Source organism: Pseudophryne corroboree, chromosome 7 (genome assembly GCF_028390025.1).
Source record: "Pseudophryne corroboree isolate aPseCor3 chromosome 7, aPseCor3.hap2, whole genome shotgun sequence".
Taxonomy (NCBI): Eukaryota; Metazoa; Chordata; class Amphibia; order Anura; family Myobatrachidae; genus Pseudophryne; species Pseudophryne corroboree.
Window position 1 is genome coordinate 440,140,287 of NC_086450.1, and position 21,668 is coordinate 440,161,954.

Consider the following 21,668-nt stretch of genomic DNA (forward strand, 5'->3'; position numbering starts at 1 on the left):
GAGCAGCGGTCCCGCTGTATGCCCGGCCGGTGCCCAAATCAAAGGAGGGGTGAGACGATGGCGGGCCTTGCTGTACAGGCACGATTTCCCGTGCTTCTTCTGGGCCGTCCCACGAGTCTGGAGCTCGGAGTCGAGCAGGCTCCAAACTTGAGGCCCCGGCTCCAAGTTGCGGAGTAGGCCGCGGGCGGAAAGAAGTCACAGCGGCTTTCAGGTTTAGCCTCCCTGTCCAGCAGATAAGCAGCAGCTGTAGGGTAGGTGTTTAGGGAGGATCAGGAGAGGTTTCACTCTAAAAAAAGGGGTTTATATGCCGGCAATTGCAGGAGCTCAAGAATTGTTAGACCTCTCTCTGCAGTGTCTAGGCCACGCCCCCGATAACTGTAGTTTTAATGAATAATCAGACTTTACACGAATATTGGAGCAATTGAAGAAACTGGAAGAATTAGAGTCTATGGTTAAATGACTTGAAGAGTGAAGCTGAAGAACTCCGGTAAAGAAGAACTGAAGACTGTGTTTTATGATGAAAAGATGAGGCTGAAGAACTTGGACTTTGAAGAAATGAGGACTGTGGTTTGTGATTGAAAGATGAGGCTGAAGAACTTGGACTTTGAAGAAATGAGGACTGTGGTTTGTGATTGAAAGATGAGGCTGAAGAACTTGGACTTTGAAGAAATGAAGACGTCTGCGGGAACCGCTGTGAGCAGCTGGAGCTCCTCTTCTATGACCTGGGACCCCGTGAGCGCTTCCACGAGTGGCAACGGACTTAGATAGCAGGACTGCAGCAGCGTTTAGGTAACCGATGGATGAGAGCAACCAGGACCAGGGAACCAGAAGTAACCTGGGAGCACAGAGCTGGAGAACCTTTCACAAGGATGTAACATGAAGCACTGGCACTCTCCCTCTGAGCCAGCCCCCTTTTGTAAGGGGAGAACACGCAGGATTGGCTGGACACAGATTGGGAACTTCATTGGTAATACTCTGGTCTCCAACATGGCTGCCCAGGAGACATACTTAGCTGTTAGCATACAGCTTTAGCCAGCTTCTGTCTCTGACACACTAAACTGTGTCACCACTAGAGGACCTTACCGCAGCTATCCCCGCCGTAGCGCCCGGCTCTCCAGACCCTCAGCCCCCGAACCCTTGGCAGCCGCACATCTGTCCAGAAGGACCCGCCGCCAGCAGCTCCCTGCCGCCGCAGCCATGCCAACCAGCGGGATGGTAACCCGCGGGAGCACCCGCCAGAGGTAAGGCTCCGGAGCCTGACACTCCTGCACTCACACCTTCCCTGACAGCGTCTCATTCTCCTGCAGATACACCTTCCCTGACAGCTCCTCTTCCTGTGGTAACACCTTCCATGACAGCTCCTCCTCCTGCAATTATACCTTTCCTGGCAGCTCCTTCACCTGCTGTTACTCCTTGCCTGACAGCCCCTACTCCTCTTGTGGTTACACCTTCCCATAAAGCTCTTTAAAGTTCTCTTTATGAATTATTGGTTATACATATGCTAAAGGCACCAATTCGGTCGTCGCTATTGGTTACACATGTCCTAGCGATATGCCTCAGCCGGGGTGCACACTATGGCCAGTATTTACTAAAAATCCGAGTTTGGCCGATTTGTGTTTTTTCTTCTAAGTCCCAATCCGGGAATTTACTAAGCACCAATCTCGGCAGTGTCTGGTCTATTCGTAATGGTTTGAATGACAGCCTTCCGAAATACGAATGAATAGACCATCGGTCAAACGCGGCTGTTATTTCATAGAATACGGCCATTCACTATTCATTCGTATTTGGGTGTTAGTTTCTGAGTGCTCAAGTGCGGGTCTGTTTTTCTTCGAATCGTTAAAAAAAGCAGCAAAAAAATAGACCTGCTTTTTCCAGTCGAGTTTGGATAACCATGCACGGATCAGTGAGATCTGTGCATGGTTATCTATGGGAAAGGGTCTGTTTAGTGTAAAATCAGTAAAAAAAAATTGCGTGGGGTCCCCCCTCCTAAGCAAAACCAGCCTCGGGCTCTTTGAGCCGGTCCTGGTTGAAAAAATATGGGGGTAAAAATGACAGGGGTTCCCCATATTTAATCAACCAGCACCGGGCTCTGCGCCTGGTCCTGGTTCCAAAAATACGTTGGACAAAAAGCGTAGGGGTCCCCCGTATTTCAGAAACCAGCACCGGGCTCCACTAGCTGGGGAGATAATCCACAGCCAGGGGACACTTTGATATCGGTCCCTGCGGCCGTGCCATTAAAACCCCAACTAGTCACCCCTGGCCGGGGTACCCTGGAGGAGTGGGGACCCCTTCAATCAAGGGGTCTCCCCCCTCCAGCCACCCAAGGGCCAGGGGTGAAGCCCGAGGCTGTCCCCCCATCCAAGGGCGGCGGATGGGGGGCTGATAGCCAAGTGTGAAAGTGTGAATATTGTTTTTAGTAGCAGTACTACAAGTCCCAGCAAGCCTCCCCCGCAAGCTAGTACTTGGAGAACCACAAGTACCAGCATGCAGTGGGAAACCGGCCCCGCTGGTACCTGTAGTACTACTACTAAAAAAATACCCCAATAAAAACAGGACACACACACCGTGACAGTACAACTTTATTACATACATGCACACCAACATACACACATACTTACCTATGTTCCCATGAGGCTCGGTCCTCTTCTCCATGTAGAATCCTCGGGGTACCTGTGAAAAAAATTATACTCACATAATCCAGTGAAGAATCCGGCCTTTGAATAATCCACGTACTTGGCAAAAAAATAAAACGCAAACCCGACCACGCACTGAAAGGGGTCCCATGTTTACACATGGGATCCCTTTCCCCGACTGCCAGGACCCCCCCTGACTCCTGTCAAAGAGGTTCCCTTCAGCCAATCAGGGAGCGCCACGTTGTGGCACCCTCCTGATTGGCTGTGTGCTCCTGTAGTGTCCGTCAGGCAGCACACGGCAGTGATACACTGTAGCGCCTATGCGCTCCATTGTAGCCAATGGTGGGAACTTTGCGGTCAGCGGTGAGGTTACTTTCGGTCAACCGCTGACCACAAAGTTCCCACCATTGGCTACAATGGAGCGCATAGGCGCTACATTGTATCACTGCCGTGAATGAACTTTTTAAGGTACACAATGAAGCCCTGCACGGATCTCACAGATCCGGCCGGGTTTCCTTGTGTTTTTTCAGGCAGTGTTTTACTCATCACTCCCGTAAAACACTGCCTGATATTACGAATCACATCGACATCGGAAAAAACGATTGTGCAAAACTCGGCAGCTTAGTGAATGACCGTATCAGGATTCAAAAAGTTGCAGTAAAATGCACCCGATACCATTCGAGTTCAAACACCCTTCAAAATGGACAAAACACGAATATTAGTAAATAAACCCCTATCTCTGGTATTAACCCTCGCATTGCTGTCACACACAGGAGAACTACGGCTATGATGATGTGGACAAGGTGCAGAAGGTAAAGCAGTTGTATGACGATCTAGACCTGTCCACTGTGTACAAACAACATGAGGAGGAAACTTATAAGAGACTGCAGATTCTCATTTCCCAGCATGCAAATGGGCTACCCAAAGAGATCTTCTTGAGACTGGCACGCAAGATTTACAAGAGAATATAAGTGATATAAGTGTTTGCTAACTGTATATGTAGAGCTGAAATTGATCCCACATGAGATGGGTGTTGGTCATTGGGTTAACCTTAAAAAGGTTGTCATTGTCTAGGTCAACCCCAAAAGGTCAACTTGCATTAGGTCATCATGGGAAAAAGGTCAAAATGGACAAAAGGTCGACACAGTAAAAGGTTGACATGAGTTTTATATATTTTTTTTTGTGTCATTTATGTAAAATGACCGGAATCCCAATTAGTGCTTCCCCTTGCATGGCTCCCTTTGTTACTATTCCTAACCACAGTCCACATGGATAGCAAAGTATGAAAAAGTTGAAAAAGAAAAAATTGTAAAAACTCATGTCGCCCATATACTGCCAACCTTTTCACCCCAGTCAACCTAATGCATGTCAACCAATAGTGGTTGACCTATTGACTGTCGACCTTATTACTGTCAACTTATCATCTGGATCCCCATGGGATGTAGCTCTGGTCATTGATTGTTCCCCTGCAAAGTATGCATCTACGCTCCTGCTCACAGTCAGTACAGTAATCCTGATCTCATGTTCCTGTGCCTTGGATTTTCTTATAACCAGTGCCCTGTTTTCATGTGCCCTGTACTGGTCAGATTACCAATATTTCCAGTTTATAGCTTGTCTGCATTTCCAAAGTTAAGTTTAACGTTTATATGTGTCTGTGAATCCTGCAATGCCTGATACAGTCTGCTATGCCTGATACCAATTACATCATCACTCAAGACTCATTCTTTTTGTTGCTATTTTATGTTTTTGGATGTTTGTTTCTTTTGCCATGTCTGAGAAAAGCAGCATTGCCTGATGGTATCCGGAAGACAGATAGACAGTGTCTAGTAAGACAGTCAGTAGATAGACTAGAGATGTGCACCGGAAATTTTTCGGGTTTTGTGTTTTGGTTTTGGGTTCGGTTCCGTGGCCGTGTTTTGGGTTCGAACGCGTTTTGGCAAAACCTCACCGAATTTTTTTTGTCGGATTCGGGTGTGTTTTGGATTCGGGTGTTTTTTTCAAAAAACCCTAAAAAACAGCTTAAGTCATAGAATTTGGGGGTCATTTTGATCCCAAAGTATTATTAACCTCAATAACCATAATTTCCACTCATTTTCAGTCTATTCTGAACACCTCACAATATTATTTTTAGTCCTAAAATTTGCACCGAGGTCGCTAGATGACTAAGCTTAGCGACCCAAGTGGCCGACACAAACACCTGGCCCATCTAGGAGTGGCACTGCAGTGTCACGCAGGATGGCCCTTCCAAAAAACACTCCCCAAACAGCACATGACGCAAAGAAAAAAAGAGGCGCAATGAGGTAGCTGTGTGACTAAGCTCAGCGACCCTAGTGGCCGACACAAACACCTGGCCCATCTAGGAGTGGCACTGCAGTGTCACGCAGGATGGCCCTTCTAAAAAACACTCCCCAAACAGCACATGACGCAAAGAAAAAAAGAGGCGCAATGAGGTAGCTGTGTGAGTAAGCTAAGCGACCCTAGTGGCCGACACAAACACCTGGCCCATCTAGGAGTGGCACTGCAGTGTCAGGCCGGATGGCCCTTCCAAAAAATACTCCCCAAACAGCACATGACGCAAAGAAGAAAAAAAAGAGGCGCAATGAGGTAGCTGTGTGACTAAGATAAGTGACCCTAGTGGCCGACACAAACACCTGGCCCATCTAGGAGTGGCACTGCAGTGTCACGCAGGATGGCCCTTCCAAAAAACACTCCCCAAACAGCACATGACGCAAAGAAAAATGAAAAAAAAAGAAGAGGTGCAAGATGGAATTGTCCTTGGGCTCTCCCACCCACCCTTATGTTGTATAAACAGGACATGCACACTTTAACCAACCCATCATTTCAGTGACAGGGTCTGCCACACGACTGTGACTGAAATGACGGGTTGGTTTGGACCCCCACCAAAAAAGAAGCAATTAATCTCTCCTTGCACAAACTGGCTCTACAGAGGCAAGATGTCCACCTCATCATCATCCTCCGATTCATCACCGTGTACAGCCCCCTCCTCACAGATTATCAATTCGTCCCCACTGGAATCCACCATCACAGCTCCCTGTGTACTTTGTGGAGGCAATTGCTGCTGGTGAATGTCTCCATGGAGGAATTGATTATAATTCATTTTAATGAACATCATCTTCTCCACATTTTCTGGAAGTAACCTCGTACGCCGATTGCTGACAAGGTGAGCGGCGGCACTAAACACTCTTTCGGAGTACACACTTGTGGGAGGGCAACTTAGGTAGAATAAAGCCAGTTTGTGCAAGGGCCTCCAAATTGCCTCTTTTTCCTGCCAGTATACGTACGGACTGTCTGACGTGCCTACTTGGATGCGGTCACTCATATAATCCTCCACCATTCTTTCAATGGTGAGAGAATCATATGCAGTGACAGTAGACAACATGTCCGTAATCGTTGTCAGGTCCTTCAGTCCGGACCAGATGTCAGCATCAGCAGTCGCTCCAGACTGCCCTGCATCACCGCCAGCGGGTGGGCTCGGAATTCTGAGCCTTTTCCTCGCACCCCCAGTTGCGGGAGAATGTGAAGGAGGAGATGTTGACAGGTCGCGTTCCGCTTGACTTGACAATTTTCTCACCAGCAGTTCTTTGAACCCCTGCAGACTTGTGTCTGCCGGAAAGAGAGATACAACGTAGGTTTTAAATCTAGGATCGAGCACGGTGGCCAAAATGTAGTGCTCTGATTTCAACAGATTGACCACCCGTGAATCCTTGTTAAGCGAATTAAGGGCTCCATCCACAAGTCCCACATGCCTAGCGGAATCGCTCAGTGTTAGCTCCTCCTTCAATGTCTCCAGCTTCTTCTGCAAAAGCCTGATGAGGGGAATGACCTGACTCAGGCTGGCAGTGTCTGAACTGACTTCACGTGTGGCAAGTTCAAAAGGTTGCAAAACCTTGCACAACGTTGAAATCATTCTCCACTGCGCTTGAGACAGGTGCATTCCACCTCCTATATCGTGGTCAGTTGTATAGGCTTGAATGGCCTTTTGCTGCTCCTCCAACCTCTGAAGCATATAGAGGGTTGAATTCCACCTCGTTACCACTTCTTGCTTCAGATGATGGCAGGGCAGGTTCAGGCGTTTTTGGTGTTGCTCCAGTCTTCTGTACGTGGTGCCTGTACGCCGAAAGTGTCCCGCAATTCTTCTGGCCACCGACAGCATCTCTTGCACGCCCCTCTCGTTTTTGAAATAATTCTGCACCACCAAATTTAAGGTATGTGCAAAACATGGGACGTGCTGGAATTTGCCCACATTTAATGCACACACAATATTGCTGGCGTTGTCCGATGCCACAAATCCACAGGAGAGTCCAATTGGGGTAAGCCATTCTGCGATGATCTTCCTCAGTTGCCGTAAGAGGTTTTTAGCTGTGTGCGTATTCTGGAAAGCGGTGATACAAAGCGTAGCCTGCCTAGGAAAAAGTTGGCGTTTGCGAGATGCTGCTACTGGTGCCGCCGCTGCTGTTCTTGCGGCGGGAGTCAATACATCTACCCAGTGGGCTGTCACAGTCATATAGTCCTGAGTCTGCCCTGCTCCACTTGTCCACATGTCCGTGGTTAAGTGGACATTGGGTACAACTGCATTTTTTAGGACACTGGTGAGTCTTTTTCTGAGGTCTGTGTACATTTTCGGTATCGCCTGCCTAGAGAAATGGAACCTAGATGGTATTTGGTACCGGGGACACAGTACCTCAATCAAGTCTATAGTTGACTCTGCAGTAATGATGGATACCGGAACCACTTTTCTCACCGCCCAGGATGCCAAGGCCTCAGTTATCCGCTTTGCAGCAGGATGACTGCTGTGATATTTCATCTTCCTCGCAAAGGACTGTTGGACAGTCAATTGCTTGGTGGAAGTAGTAAAAGTCGTCTTACGACTTCCCCTCTGGGATGACCATCGACTCCCAGCAGCAGCAGTAGGCGTTACACGCAAGGATGCATCGGAGGAATCCCAGGCAGGAGAGGACTCGTCAGAATTGCCAGTGACATGGCCTGCAGGACTATTGGCATTCCTGGGGAAGGAGGAAATTGACACTGAGGGAGTTGGTGGGGTGGTTTGCGTGAGCTTGGTTACAAGAGAAAGGGATTTACTGGTCAGTGGACTGCTTCCGCTGTCGCCCAAAGTTTTTGAACTTGTCACTGACTTATGATGAATGCGCTGCAGGTGACGTATAAGGGAGGATGTTCCGAGGTGGTTAACGTCCTTACCCCTACTTATTACAGCTTGACATAGGCAACACACGGCTTGACACCTGTTGTCCGCATTTCTGTTGAAATACTTCCACACCGAAGAGCTGATTTTTTTGGTATTTTCACCAGGCATGTCAATGGCCATATTCCTCCCACGGACAACAGGTGTCTCCCCGGGTGCCTGACTTAAACAAACCACCTCACCATCAGAATCCTCCTTGTCAATTTCCTCCCCAGCGCCAGCAACACCCATATCCTCCTCATCCTGGTGTACTTCAACACTGACATCTTCAATCTGACTATCAGGAACTGGACTGCGGGTGCTCCTTCCAGCACTTGCAGGGGGCGTGCAAATGGTGGAAGGCGCATGCTCTTCACGTCCAGTGTTGGGAAGGTCAGGCATCGCAACCGACACAATTGGACTCTCCTTGTGGATTTGTGATTTCGAAGAACGCACAGTTCTTTGCTGTGCTTTTGCCAGCTTAAGTCTTTTCATTTTTCTAGCGAGATGCTGAGTGCTTCCATCCTCATGTGAAGCTGAACCACTAGCCATGAACATAGGCCAGGGCCTCAGCCGTTCCTTGCCACTCCGTGTGGTAAATGGCATATTGGCAAGTTTACGCTTCTCCTCCGACGATTTTATTTTAGGTTTTTGAGTCCTTTTTTTACTGATATTTTGTGTTTTGGATTTTACATGCTCTGTACTATGACATTGGGCATCGGCCTTGGCAGACGACGTTGATGGAATTTCATCATCTCGGCCATGACTAGTGGCAGCAGCTTCAGCACGAGGTGGAAGTGGATCTTGATCTTTGCCTATTTTTGGAACCTCAACATTTTTGTTCTCCATATTTTAATAGGCACAACTAAAAGGCACCTCAGGTAAACAATGGAGATGGATGGATACTAGTATACTTATGGATGACGAGTGACTGACGACACAGAGGTAGCTACAGCCGTGGACTACCGTACTGCGTCTGCTAGTATAGAGATGATAATGATATAAAAAATATATATATATCACTACTGCAGGTATATATAATATAATGACGGACCTGCTGGACACTGTCAGCAGACTCCTAAACTACTAGCATGAAGAAGATAGAAAAAAAAACCCACCACAGGTAGGTATACAATTATGGACGAGCACTGACGACACAGAGGTAGCTACAGCCGTGGACTACCGTACTGCGTCTGCTAGTATAGAGATGATAATGATATAAAAAATATATATATATCACTACTGCAGGTATATATAATATAATGACGGACCTGCTGGACACTGTCAGCAGACTCCTAAACTACTAGTATGAAGAAGATAGAAAAAAAACCCCCACCACAGGTAGGTATACAATTATGGACGAGCACTGACGACACAGAGGTAGCTACAGCCGTGGACTACCGTACTGCGTCTGCTAGTATAGAGATGATAATGATATAAAAAATATATATATATCACTACTGCAGGTATATATAATATAATGACGGACCTGCTGGACACTGTCAGCAGACTCCTAAACTACTAGTATGAAGAAGATAGAAAAAAAAAAAACCACCACAGGTAGGTATACAATTATGGACGAGCACTGACGACACAGAGGTAGCTACAGCCGTGGACTACCGTACTGCGTCTGCTAGTATAGAGATGATAATGATATAAAATATATATATATATATATATCACTACTGCAGGTATATATAATATAATGACGGACCTGCTGGACACTGTCAGCAGACTCCTAAACTACTAGTATGAAGAAGATAGAAAAAAAAAACCCCACCACAGGTAGGTATACAATTATGGACGAGCACTGACGACACAGAGGTAGCTACAGCCGTGGACTACCGTACTGCGTCTGCTAGTATAGAGATGATAATGATATAAAAAATATATATCACTACTGCAGGTATATATAATATAATGACGGACCTGCTGGACACTGTCAGCAGACTCCTAAACTACTAGTATGAAGAAGATAGAAAAAAAAAACCCCACCACAGGTAGGTATACAATTATGGACGAGCACTGACGACACAGAGGTAGCCACAGCCGTGGACTACCGTACTGCGTCTGCTAATATAGAGATGATAAAGATGATAGAGATGAACAAAAAAAATATAACACTACTGCAGGTAAATATTTATATAATATAATGAATGACGGACCTGCTGGACACTGTCAGCAGAATGCGTTTATAGAATAAAAAAAAAAAACACACCACAGGAGTGTTTAACTTTTTCAGGCAGACAATATACTGGTGGTCACTGGTCAGTCACACTGGCAGAAAAAGTGTGCACTGTACTCCTGCTATAACTGCACCCCAGTCTCCCCCACAATTCAGCTGTGTGAGCAGTGAGCACTCAGCACAGTCAGGTATACATAGATATATCATGCAGCACACTGAGGCTGAGCACAGATATGGTTTGGAGCGTTTTTTTCAGGCAGAGAACGGATTAAAAAAAACTAGCAAAACTCTGCACTGACTGTACTCCTCCTAACAGCTCTCCCCAATCCTCCCCACAATAAGCTAAGCAGCATTCAGATCAACTAACTACTAACAGTAACTATAAACGGAGAGGACGCCAGCCACGTCCTCTCCCTATCAATCTCAATGCACGTGTGAAAAAGGCGGCGACGCGCGGCTCCTTATATAGAATCCGAGTCTCGCGATAGAATTCGAGCCTCGCGAGAATCCGACAGCGGGATGATGACGTTCGGGCGCGCTCGGGTTAGCCGAGCAAGGCGGGAAGGTTCGAACCTGCCTCGGACCCGTGTAAAAAGGCTGAAGTTCGGGGGGGTTCGGATTCAGAGGAACCGAACCCGCTCATCTCTAAGATAGACACCAGGGCCTATATTTACTAATAATCCGAGTTTGTCCGATTTGTGTTTTTTTTTTCTAAGTCCCAACACGGGAATTCACTAAGCACAAATCTCGGCAGAGTTTGGGCTATTCGTAATGGTTTTAACGGCAAAGTTCAAAAATACGAATGAATAGACCATCGGTCAAATGCGGCTGTTATTTCATACAACATGGGTATTCACTATTCATTCATATTTGGGTGTTAGTCTCTGAATGCTCAAGTGCGGGTGTATTTTTTTGCGATTCGTTAAAAAAAGCAGCAAAAAAATAGACCTGCTTTTTCAAGGCGAGTTTGGATAATCATGCACGGATCAGTGAGATCTGTGCATGGTTATCTATGGGAAAGGGTCTGTTTACTGTAAAAACTGAAAAAAAAATTGCTTGGGGTCACCCCTCCTAAGCATAACCAGCCTCTGGCTCTTTGAGCCGGTCCTGGTTGTAAAAATAAAGGGGAAAAATTGACAGGGGTTCCCACATATTTAAACAACCAGCACCGGGCTCTGCACCTTGTCCTGGTGTAAAAAATATGGGGGACAAAAAACGTAGGGGTCCCCCGTATATTTCACACCAGCACCGGGCTCCACTAGTCAGAGAGATAATGCCACAGCCGGGGGACACTTTTATATAGGTCCCTGTGGCCCTGGCATTAACTCCCCAACTAGTCACCCCTGGCCGGGGTACCCTGGAGGAGTGGAGACCCCTTAAATCAAGGGGTCCCCCCCTCCAGCCACACAAGGGCCAGGGGTGAAGCCCAAGGCTGCCCCCCCCCCATCCAAGGGCTGCGGATGGGGGGCTGATAGCCATAGTGTAAAAAAAAAATATTGTTTTTTGTAGCAGTACTACAAGTCCCAGCAAGCCTCCCCCGCAAGCTGGTACTTGGAGAACCACAAGTACCAGCATGCGGGGGGAAACGGGCCCGCTGGTACCTGTAGTTCTACTACAAAAAAAATACCCCCAAAAAAACAGAACACACACACCGTGACAGTAAAACTTTATTACATACATGCACACCTACATACACACTTACTTACCTATGTTCACACAAGGCTCGGTCCACTTCTCCACGTAGAATCCACGGGGTACCTGTAAATAAAATTATACTCACACAATCCAGTGTAGCTCCGTACTCTTTGTAATCCACGTACTTGGCAAAAAAACAAACCGAAAAACCCGATCCACGCACTGAAAGGGGTCCCATGTTTACACATGGGACCCCTTTCCCCGATTGGCGGGACCCCCCCCCCCCCCCGTGACTCCTGTCAAAGAGGGTCCCTTCAGCCAATCAGGGAGCGCCACGTCATGGCACTCTCCTGATTGGCTGTGCGCTCCTGAGCTGTCAGTCAGGCTGCGCACTGAAGATACAATGTAGCGCATAGGCGCTCCATTGTATCCAATGGTGGGAACTTTGCGGGCAGAGGTTGACCGCAAGTAAGCATGGTGAGCGAAGCAAGCTCCGTGAGGGGGTGCCTTTCTATAATTGGGGGTCCCAGATGACAAACCTATCCACACAAACCACAAAAAAAAAAAATGGTGTCTACCTTTTTTTGTGTTGACCATTTTCATCTCGACCTTTTGACCTTGTTGACCTTTTGTACTGTCTCTCTTTTTTCTGTTGGCCTTTGGACCCTGTCAACCTTGTGTCTGTCTAACATATGGTGTCTATCTATTGACTGTCTAACTAGACACTATCTATCATACCACACCCTTGTCTGATACATTCCACCATACCTGATATCTTTTACCTAGTACCATACCTGCCTATCCTCCCAGAACGGTCAGGAGGCTCCCAAAGATTGGGTGGTGCTCCCTGTCCCCCAAGAAAGGTGGGCAAGTATCCCTGCCAGCCCACGCAGCCCCCCGCACTTCCCCTCGACTGACCATGACAGAGTACAAGTGATTTTTCTGCACTGAATAGCGGGAAGTGGAGCCAACATAATGCAATCATAATGCCACACCTCCCAGATAGCCCGATTTCCTGACAACCACACTTCTGTGTGCCTATCATGCTGCTCATCTGTATTCTCAAGAAACCATAAACCTATCTGAATTCACTACAAACTTTGACTTTTGGTTTGCTGCACTCCAGGGAGTTAATTTCCCCAACATGGCCCATTCCAGGAGGGATGAAATGCTCTGTTTCTGGACTTCCTTCTTAATGTATGATTGTCCTCATCTGTGTTGAACTAATTAAGTATAACAATGGTGTTTCACCACAGCCTGGTGACGGCATTCATAAATTAAGAGGGAAATCCAGAAACAGAGCATTTTGTCCCTCCTGGAATGTTTTATGTTGTTGGTTATGGAGTTTCGTAACATAATGACCAGCCAAAACTAAAAGCAGTTGCTAGACACTGTTATTATTATTATTATTATTATTAGCCTTTATTCATATGGCGCCACAAGGGATCGCAGCACCCAATTACACTACATAAACAAATAAGTAAAAGAGGAAAACAGTAACTGAAGGCAATATACCGTAGGACAAGTACAGGGTATATAAACAGCTGTGTCAGCGGATGATTCTGAGATCAGTATCAGGGTGGCAGAAAACTGCAGGATTTGGTGCTGTCGAAGGAAGTTTAAGTAAGAGAAGGAAAAGTACATGTGGGGAGAGGGCCCTGCTCATGAGAGCTTACGGGGGTCATTCCGAGTAGTTCGCTCGCTAGCAGTTTTTAGCAGCCATGCAAACGCTATGCCGCCTCCCACTGGGAGTGTATTTTAGCTTAGCAGAAGTGCGAACGAAAGGATCACAGGGTGGCTACAAAATAATTTTGTGCAGTTTCAGAGTAGCTTGAGACCTACTCAGCGCTTGCGATCACTTCAGACCATTGAGTTCCTGTTTTGACGTCACGAACACGCCCTGCGTTCGCCCAGCCACGCCTGCGTTTTTCCGTACACTCCCTGAAAACGGTCAGTTGACACCCAGAAACACCTTCTTCCTGTCAATCACTCTGCGGCCAGCAGTGCGACTGAAAAGCTTTGCTAGACCTTGTGTGAAACGACATCGTTCGTTGTAATAGTACGTCGCGCGTGCGCATTGCGCCGCATGCGCAGAAGTGACGATTTTTTGCCTGATCGCTGCACAGCAAACGAAAGCAGCTAGCGATCAACTCGGAATGACCCCCTACATTCTAAAGGGATGGGACAGACTGACAGGGGTGACACAGATGAGGTAGACAGTCAGTGTGGAACAGAGGGTTAGGATGAGATTTGGTTGGGTTTGGTGAAGAAGTGGGTCTAGAGAGCCCGTTTTAAGTATTGTAAAGAGGTGGAGAGTCTGAGGGGGAGAGGCAGAGAATTCCAGAGAAAGGGAGCAGCAGATGAAAAATCTTGGAGATAGGAGTGGGAGGAAGAAATCAATAGGTAGGAAAAGCAGCGTGCATTAATGGAGCGAAGAGGACGGGCGGGAGTGTAAAGGGAGATAAGGTCAGAGATGTAAATGGAAGAGGAGTGGGTAAGGGCTTTGTAAGTGAGTGTTAGAATCTTCGATTACATTCTGAAAGCGAAGGGAAGCCAGTGCTGGGCTTGTAGGAGATGGGAGGTGGATGTAGTGCATTTGTTGAGGAACTGTAGTGAGGACTGTAGGATGCTAGAAAAGAACACACATTTGAAGTTGTGAAGCAGTCCAAGTGTCGATGTAGTTTTTGGTTTTTTTTTTTGAGAATTATTTTTATTGAATAAGGTAATCAGTAAAAGGAGATTTATGGTAAGAACTTACCTTTGTTAAATCTCTTTCTGCGAGGTACACTGGGTTCCACAGGGATAACATCAGGGTGTAGAGTTGGATCTTGATCCGAGGCACCAACAGGCTAAAAGCTGTGACTGTTCCCAGGATGCACAGCGCCGCCTCCTCTATATCCTCGCCTCCGTGCAAAGGAGCTCAGTTTTGTTAACCAGTCCAATGCAGTAGCAGGTAAAAGAGACAGCAACCATTAGTAGCCACATACACCACATGCTCACGACAGGAGAAGGTATCAGCGGCTAATGCCATACAAACCCAAAGAAGCTAAGTGCGTCAGGGTGGGCGCCCTGTGGAACCCAGTGTACTGTACCTCGCAGAAAGAGATTTAACAAAGGTAAGTTCTTACCATAAATCTCCTTTTCTGCAGCGGGGTACACTGGGGTTTCACAGGGATAACATTGGGGATGTCCTAAAGCAGTTCCTCATGGGAGGGGATGCACTGTAGCGGGCACAAGAACCCGGCATCCAAAGGAGGCATCCTGGGAAGTGGAAGTAGCAAAGGCATAGAACCTGATGAACGTGTTCACTGAGGACCACGTAGCCGCCTGGCACAATTGTTCAAAGGTCGCACCACGGCGGGTCGTCCAAAAAGGTCCAACTGACCGAGTAGAATGGGCTTTGATGGTAGCAGGAGCTGGAAGGCCAGCCTGTACATAAGCATGTGCAATAACCATTCTAATCCAGCTGGCCAAGGTCTGCTTGTTAGCAGGCCAGCCACGTTTGTGAAATCCAAAATGGACAAAGAGGGAATCAGATCTCCTAAGAGAAGCTGTCCTCTTCACATAAATACGGAGCGCCCATACCACATCCAAAGACCGCTCTTTGGAAGAGAAACCTGGAGAGGTAAAGGCCGGAACCACAATCTCTTGATTAAGGTGGAAAGATGACACCACCTTAGATAACCAGGGCGAGTTCTAAGAACCGCATGGTCACGGTGAAAAATCAGAAAGGGTGACCAACAGGACAAGGCACCCAAGTCTTAAACCCGTCTAGCAGATGCAATAGCCAGCAAGACCTTAAGAGTAAGCCACTTAAGGTCCACAGACTCAAGAGGTCCAAACGGAGACTCTTGTAAGGCATCCAGAACAACCGACAAATCCCAAGGAGCCACAGGCGGGACATAGGGAGGTTGAATCCACAAAACACCCTGAGTGAATGTAGGAATATCAGGCAGAGTCGCAATTTTTCTCTGAAACCATATCGACAAGGCAGAAATATGAACCTTGAGGGAGGCCCTGTTGCAGGAAAGCCAAAGTACTGAACTTGCATGCATCATAATTGTTAGTCGCACACTAGGCAAAGTAAGAATTCCAGACCCTATGATAAATCCGAGAAGAAGCCGGTTTATGGGCCTTTAACATAGTTTGAAAACCCTTTGGCCCTCAGTACGGAAGCTTCAAGAGCCATGCCATCAAAGCCAGCCGGGCCAAATCCTGGTAGACACAAGGGCACTGAACGAGGAGGTCTGGGCGCAGTCGAAGCAGAAGAGGACACTCTATCGATAGACCCTGCAGGTCTGAGAACCAATGCCATCTGGGCCACGCCGGAGCGATTAGAATTAGTATTCCTCTATTTTGCTTGAACTTTCGAATTACCATGGGCAGGAGTGACACCAAAGGGAACACCTTGATGATTTATGTAGGCTACCGTGGTGGCATTGTCCGACTGTACTTGAACAGGCCTGTTCTGTACCAGAGGCAGGGCTAGTTTCAAGGCATTGAACACTGCCCGCAATTCCAGAATGTTTATAGGGAGGAGAGATTCCTCCCTGGTCCACCGACCCTGAAGAGAGTGTTGCTTTAACACAGCGCCCCGACCCCGCAGGCTGGAGTCCATCGTCAGAAGGTCCCAGTTGGAGATCCAGAATGGACATCCCCATCTCAGTTGTTGGTCCTGCAGCCACCAAGTCAGTGACAGACGGACCTCTGGAGTCAAGGATATTATGTCAGACCTGATCCGGAGAGGCAGGCCATCCCACTCGGAGAGTATTTACCTCTGTAGAGGGCAGGAATTAAATTGAGCATACTCCACCATGTTGAAAGTCGATACCATGAGGCCTAGTACTTGCATCGACACATGTGGGTGAGAGAGGAAGCATCTTATCTTGTGCTGAAGTTTCAGGATCTTTTACAGAGACAAAAACAACCACTGGTTGTGGGTGTCCAACAGTGCTCCCAGGTGCACCATGCTCTGAGCAGGGACCAGGGAAGATTTCTTCCAGTTAATAAGCCACCCGTGGGCTTGCAGGAATTGGACCATCAGTTCCAGATGACGAAGGAGAACCTCTGGAGAATTCACCAGGATCAATAAGTCGGCAAGATACGGCAGGATCCTGATACCCTGACGGTGGAGTAGGGCCGTCATGACCGCCAGGACCTTGGTGAAAATTCGAGGGGCCGAGGTCAGACCAAACGGCAAGGCCTGAAATTGAAAATGTAGGTTGCCAATAGAAAACCGCAAGTATTGCTGATGTGACACTGCAATAGGTATATGCAGGTAAGCATCCTGTATGTCCATGGATGCTATGTAGTCCTTGGGTTCCAAGGCAAGAACAATAGAGCAAAGAGTTTCCATACAGAATTTGGAGACTTTCGCTAACTTGTTCAAAGACTTGAGGTTGAGAATGGGCCAAGAAGATCCATTCGGTTTCGGGACTAGGAACAGCGTTGAATAGTACCCCCTGCCTATCTGTGCCAGAGGCATCGGCACTACTACTCCTGTGTCTAGGAAGAATTGCACCACCAGATGGAGAGTCCTTGCATTCACCAGATCCGAAGGGGCGTTTGTTGAGCAAAACTGGTGAGGGGGACGTTTCTTGAAAAAGATGGTGTATCCATGACTGACGACTTCCCTTACCCAGGTATCCAAAGTGGTCTGTAGCCATACCTGAGCAAACTGTAGAAGTCGACCTCCCACCCTGGAATCCCCCATAGGGAGGCCCGCCCCATCATGCAGCAGACTTGTCTGTTTTGGCAGCAGGCTAAAGGGGCCTAGGCACATTTAGGTTTGGGCTTAGTGGATTTTAAAGTGCGAGCCTGTTTCGGGTATGCCTGACCCTTTGCTTTACCTGGAGGTCGAAATGAACGAAATGAAGTACTCTTAGCCTTCGGGGCCGAAGGAGTAGTACTAGGCAGACATGCAGTCTTAGCAGACGCTAAGTCAGCGACAATCTTATTGAGATCTTCCCCAAAAAGAATGTTTCCCTTAAAAGGGATAACATCCAAGGTCTTTTTCGAGCAGAGATCTACCGACCAGGACCGCAACCAGAGGATCCGGCAAGCTAGAATAGACATGGTAGACGCTTTGGCCGCAAGGATACCTGCATCTGATGCCACCTCCTGAATATAATGAGAGGCTGTAACAATGTATGAAAGACACTGTTTTGCATTAACAGGAAAATTAGACAGTAGTTCCGCTTCTACTTCCTGAACCCAGGCCTCTATAGCTTTAGCAGCCCAAGAGGCAGCAATAGTAGGCCTATGCACAGCTCCAGCAAGAGTGTAAATGGACTTCAAGCAACCCTCCACACGCTTATCCGTCGGTTCCTTCAGAGAGGTGATGGTAGTGACAGGCAGAGCAGATGATACCACCAGACGTGTGACTTGTGAGTACACCAGCGGCGTTGTTTCCCAATTTTTGCTTAACTCTGCAGCGAGAAGATAACAAGCCAGCATTTTATTAGACAGAGAGAATTTCTTTCCTGGATATTCCCAGGATTCCTGACGTATGTCAAGCAACTAAATGGTCAGAATGTGGTAAAACTAATTTAGTAACTGACGCTTAAACTTATCTGGTTTCTTAGAGGTAGCCGGGGGTTCTTCATCATCATCAATTTGAAGAATCAGATGTATAGCCTCCAAGAGGTCAGGAGCATCCACTTGGGTCAGGGATTCCCCATCAGAAGCATCTGCGTCAGTGTCTGAGGGATCAGTGTATGCGCCATCTTCATCCGATGAAGGGCCCACTTAGAGGACACTTTGGTCTTAGGCGGGCGAGGGATAGGATTTTGCTTGGCCAAAGACTGATTTAATTGCTGCAACTGAGAGGACAGAGCATCTGCCCATGGTGGATTAACAGCAGGGACAATATGTGGCTGTAATGGCACAGGAGGTCCCATAGGGGGCGCAAGTCTAGTTACCAGCATAGTCAGTAAATTAGAGAATGTACTGGGTCAGTAGTTACCCCCGACGTAGGAAACTGACTAAGGGGTACACCTAAGGGGTACACCCCTCAGCTGCAATATTTTCTTCAGAGACATCCGGGGCATAAACACTGCCAGATGCAGGGTCTGTCACCGAACCCTCACCCTGATGAGCTGACATTATATGAAAGCGTTACCGTAGAGTGGAATAGTACAATAAAAGCAGACAGAATATCTAACAAAAATCCCCCCGGATAGTGTGACTACAGGCAGAGCACACACGGAGGATTTAAGAGGTAAATGGTTACTGTAAAACACAGAGAAAATACCAAAAAAAGTATATCCTGTGAAAACCACTATATTATATGAAAACCCTGATGCACATAGCCCCTTTCAGGGTACAGAAAATAGGGATAGCAGTAGATGTGAGATACACGGAATGGAAATCACACAGCAGCTATTGGCACACACACACAGTCACATGTACAATGCAGAAATGATCACAGATAACAATAAAACTGCACTGGACTAGCAATACTGTAGTAACTGCACTACACAGGTAAAGCTAATTAGGTATATAGATATACAGCAGCAATGCACAGTAAACACTGGATGTATATCACAGGGCACTTGTATTAAATAACCCTGAAAAAGTACACTTGTTCTTAACTAACACTGTCTAAAGACATGTAGAATACTTAAGTGTCCTGTAAATGCACAGCGCTGATGATGCAGGCGGCTTTACAGAGGAGGCAATGCCCAGCAATCCCAGATCAGCGCAGCTGTGTGTGTAATGGCCCCCAAACACTGACAGGGAGTGAGGAAGAGAGAGAGATGCAGCTCCAGGGCAGGAACATTAGCAGTAAATGTCGCCCTGGGGCTGGGGGAGTGGCTACAGGTCAGAGCCTTATCCCCTTGCTGGACTTCACCACCGTTTCTGCGGGCCTTAAAGAAATGGACTTATTGCAAAAATCTGACCTGTGCCCATGCCCTGTTGGTCTAGTGGGGTCCCTGCATGGCCACAGTGTCCACGCCAGCATGCGCGGCCCGCCTCCCAAGGACCGCTGCAGATTACTGTTTGCAGCGGGTACTGCCTGGGGGACCCTATTACCTCCTCCATTCAGCGGCAACACGATCCCCGAGAGCAGCGGCTGTGTGCGTGTGCTCTTGTGAGAGAACCGGAGCCTCCGCTGTAGTTACCCGGCAACCAGGGCTCGGGAGTGTACAGCTCTGCTGGGAGGTGAGGGAGCCGCAGCATGATGTGTCAGAGCGACACATAGCACTTTTAAGTGCCTATGCTGTGGCTCTGAAGTCTTCTTTCTTCACTTGAAAGCCCTTTTCAAGGCTGCCCAGCGCAGCCCTCCCTGTTGTTAGCCTGCACTGCAGGCACCAACTTACAAACTGAGCTCCTGTGCACGGAGGCGGGGTTATAGAGGAGGCGGCGCTGTGCATCTTGGGAACAGACAAAGTTTTTAGCCTGTTGGTGCCTCGGATCAAGATCCAACTCTACACCCCGATGTTATCCCTGTGGAACCCCAGTGTACCCCGCTGCAGAAATATAGATAGTGTTTGCCACAGAATATACAAAGGTAAAGGCAAAAAGTACCCTCTATCATGTAATGAAGTGCAGAAGACATACAACTTCAAAGAGGGCACACAATAAGCGAAATAGAACCATGGCTGGTCCGCTTGTAATTCATGATATTAATAGTGAGCCAGCTGATCATATGCATAATCAGGATAAGTCTGAGTGATTACCAATATAAAAAACCACACTTCTAACCTTCCCCAACCCGCAAACTGTACAAAACATATCTGAAAAGAAAAGATAAGGTCCGATGTAGCAAAATTAAATAGAATACACCTAGAGTAACACTGTGTAAGAGAACAGAAGTCAGGAACCAGAACTTCCAAACTGAGTAAATACTTCCTTAAACATTAGCTAAGTTGTCAGAGCAAAAACCAGTTAGTTTGGTCAAACACCTTTAAGATATGCATCTGTTCCTGTGAAGGTAAATATTTAATAAATGGATCCCATCTATTATAGAACTGTTGAACACCTTTTTCAATACAAGATAAAAGCGCTTGTCTATCAAAATATAACAGTTCCAACAATAAGGTTCTCGCCTCTCCTACCATAGGAACCAGAGCGGTGGTCCAATGTCTTAAGAAAATTTTCTTGGCAGCTGTGATGATAATAATAGACAATAGTGGAAGGATTGCCCATTTGTCTAGGCCCAAGTCCCAATGAATAAAATTGGCACACAAAATGGGGAAAGTATGTCTAGTTAAATATAGGCTAAAGATTTTGTTGATAAAAGAAATCTTATCCCATAACCGTCTAATTTAAGGACAGTCCCACAAATTGTGAAAAAAGTTGCATTAGGTATTTTACACTTGGGACAACAGCCTGACTCCCCTTCCACCATACTGTATGTCTCCTCTGGCTTTGTGAAATCAGAGTTCTATGAATGACCTTAATATGAACATCTTGCAGGAAGGAGAATTGGAGGTAGCAAAGTGTATCGTCATAATGACAAAGTAAGATGTTAAAGCTGTTAATCTCTGAAACTTCAGTTGGCCACCTATCCAAATGTGTAGACCAAGCTTTTTCAGGTACCACATTAACCAATTCTGAATATAAAAATTTCTATTAATAAGGTATGGTTTGAGTGGTTCTAAGCAACCTGTGAAAATTATGTGGGCTAAACTCTAATTCTTGAAAATAAATATTACCCCACCTGGGTCAAATATATCACGTATTTTAATAATACCATAATCCTGCCACTTCAGGAACATTATATTATGAATACCTGGAATAAACCTGTGATAACCCCATAAATGGTAGCAAATGTAGAGACATCAGGAGAGTTGCCCAACTTAGAATTACTCTGAAGCCAAGCCCTAAATGTGTTCAGAAACATAATATTCAATATTGAATCTCTTGGAATGGAGGTCCAAGGAGTACGTAAAAGGGCAGCCAGGGAATAGGGGGCAAATAGGATGTATCTAAAGAACACTGAATTGGTAAAGGCTAATATATCAGGAAAAGTCAATCCACCTTGTTGTCTAGTCAATGTGGACCTAAC

At 46.9% G+C, this 21,668-nt stretch overlaps 1 protein-coding gene across 1 annotated transcript in view; it reads left to right on the top strand.

The window, feature by feature from the left end:
• Positions 1-4,354, top strand: part of LOC134943840 (farnesyl pyrophosphate synthase-like) — a 156,450-nt gene extending 152,096 nt beyond the window's left edge. The window contains exon 10 of the mRNA XM_063932446.1: positions 3,407-4,354. Within this exon, the coding sequence (XP_063788516.1) occupies positions 3,407-3,604 (198 nt within the window). The 3' untranslated portion in view covers positions 3,605-4,354. The remainder of the gene's footprint in view (positions 1-3,406) is intronic.
• The last annotated feature ends 17,314 nt before the right edge of the window (positions 4,355-21,668 follow it).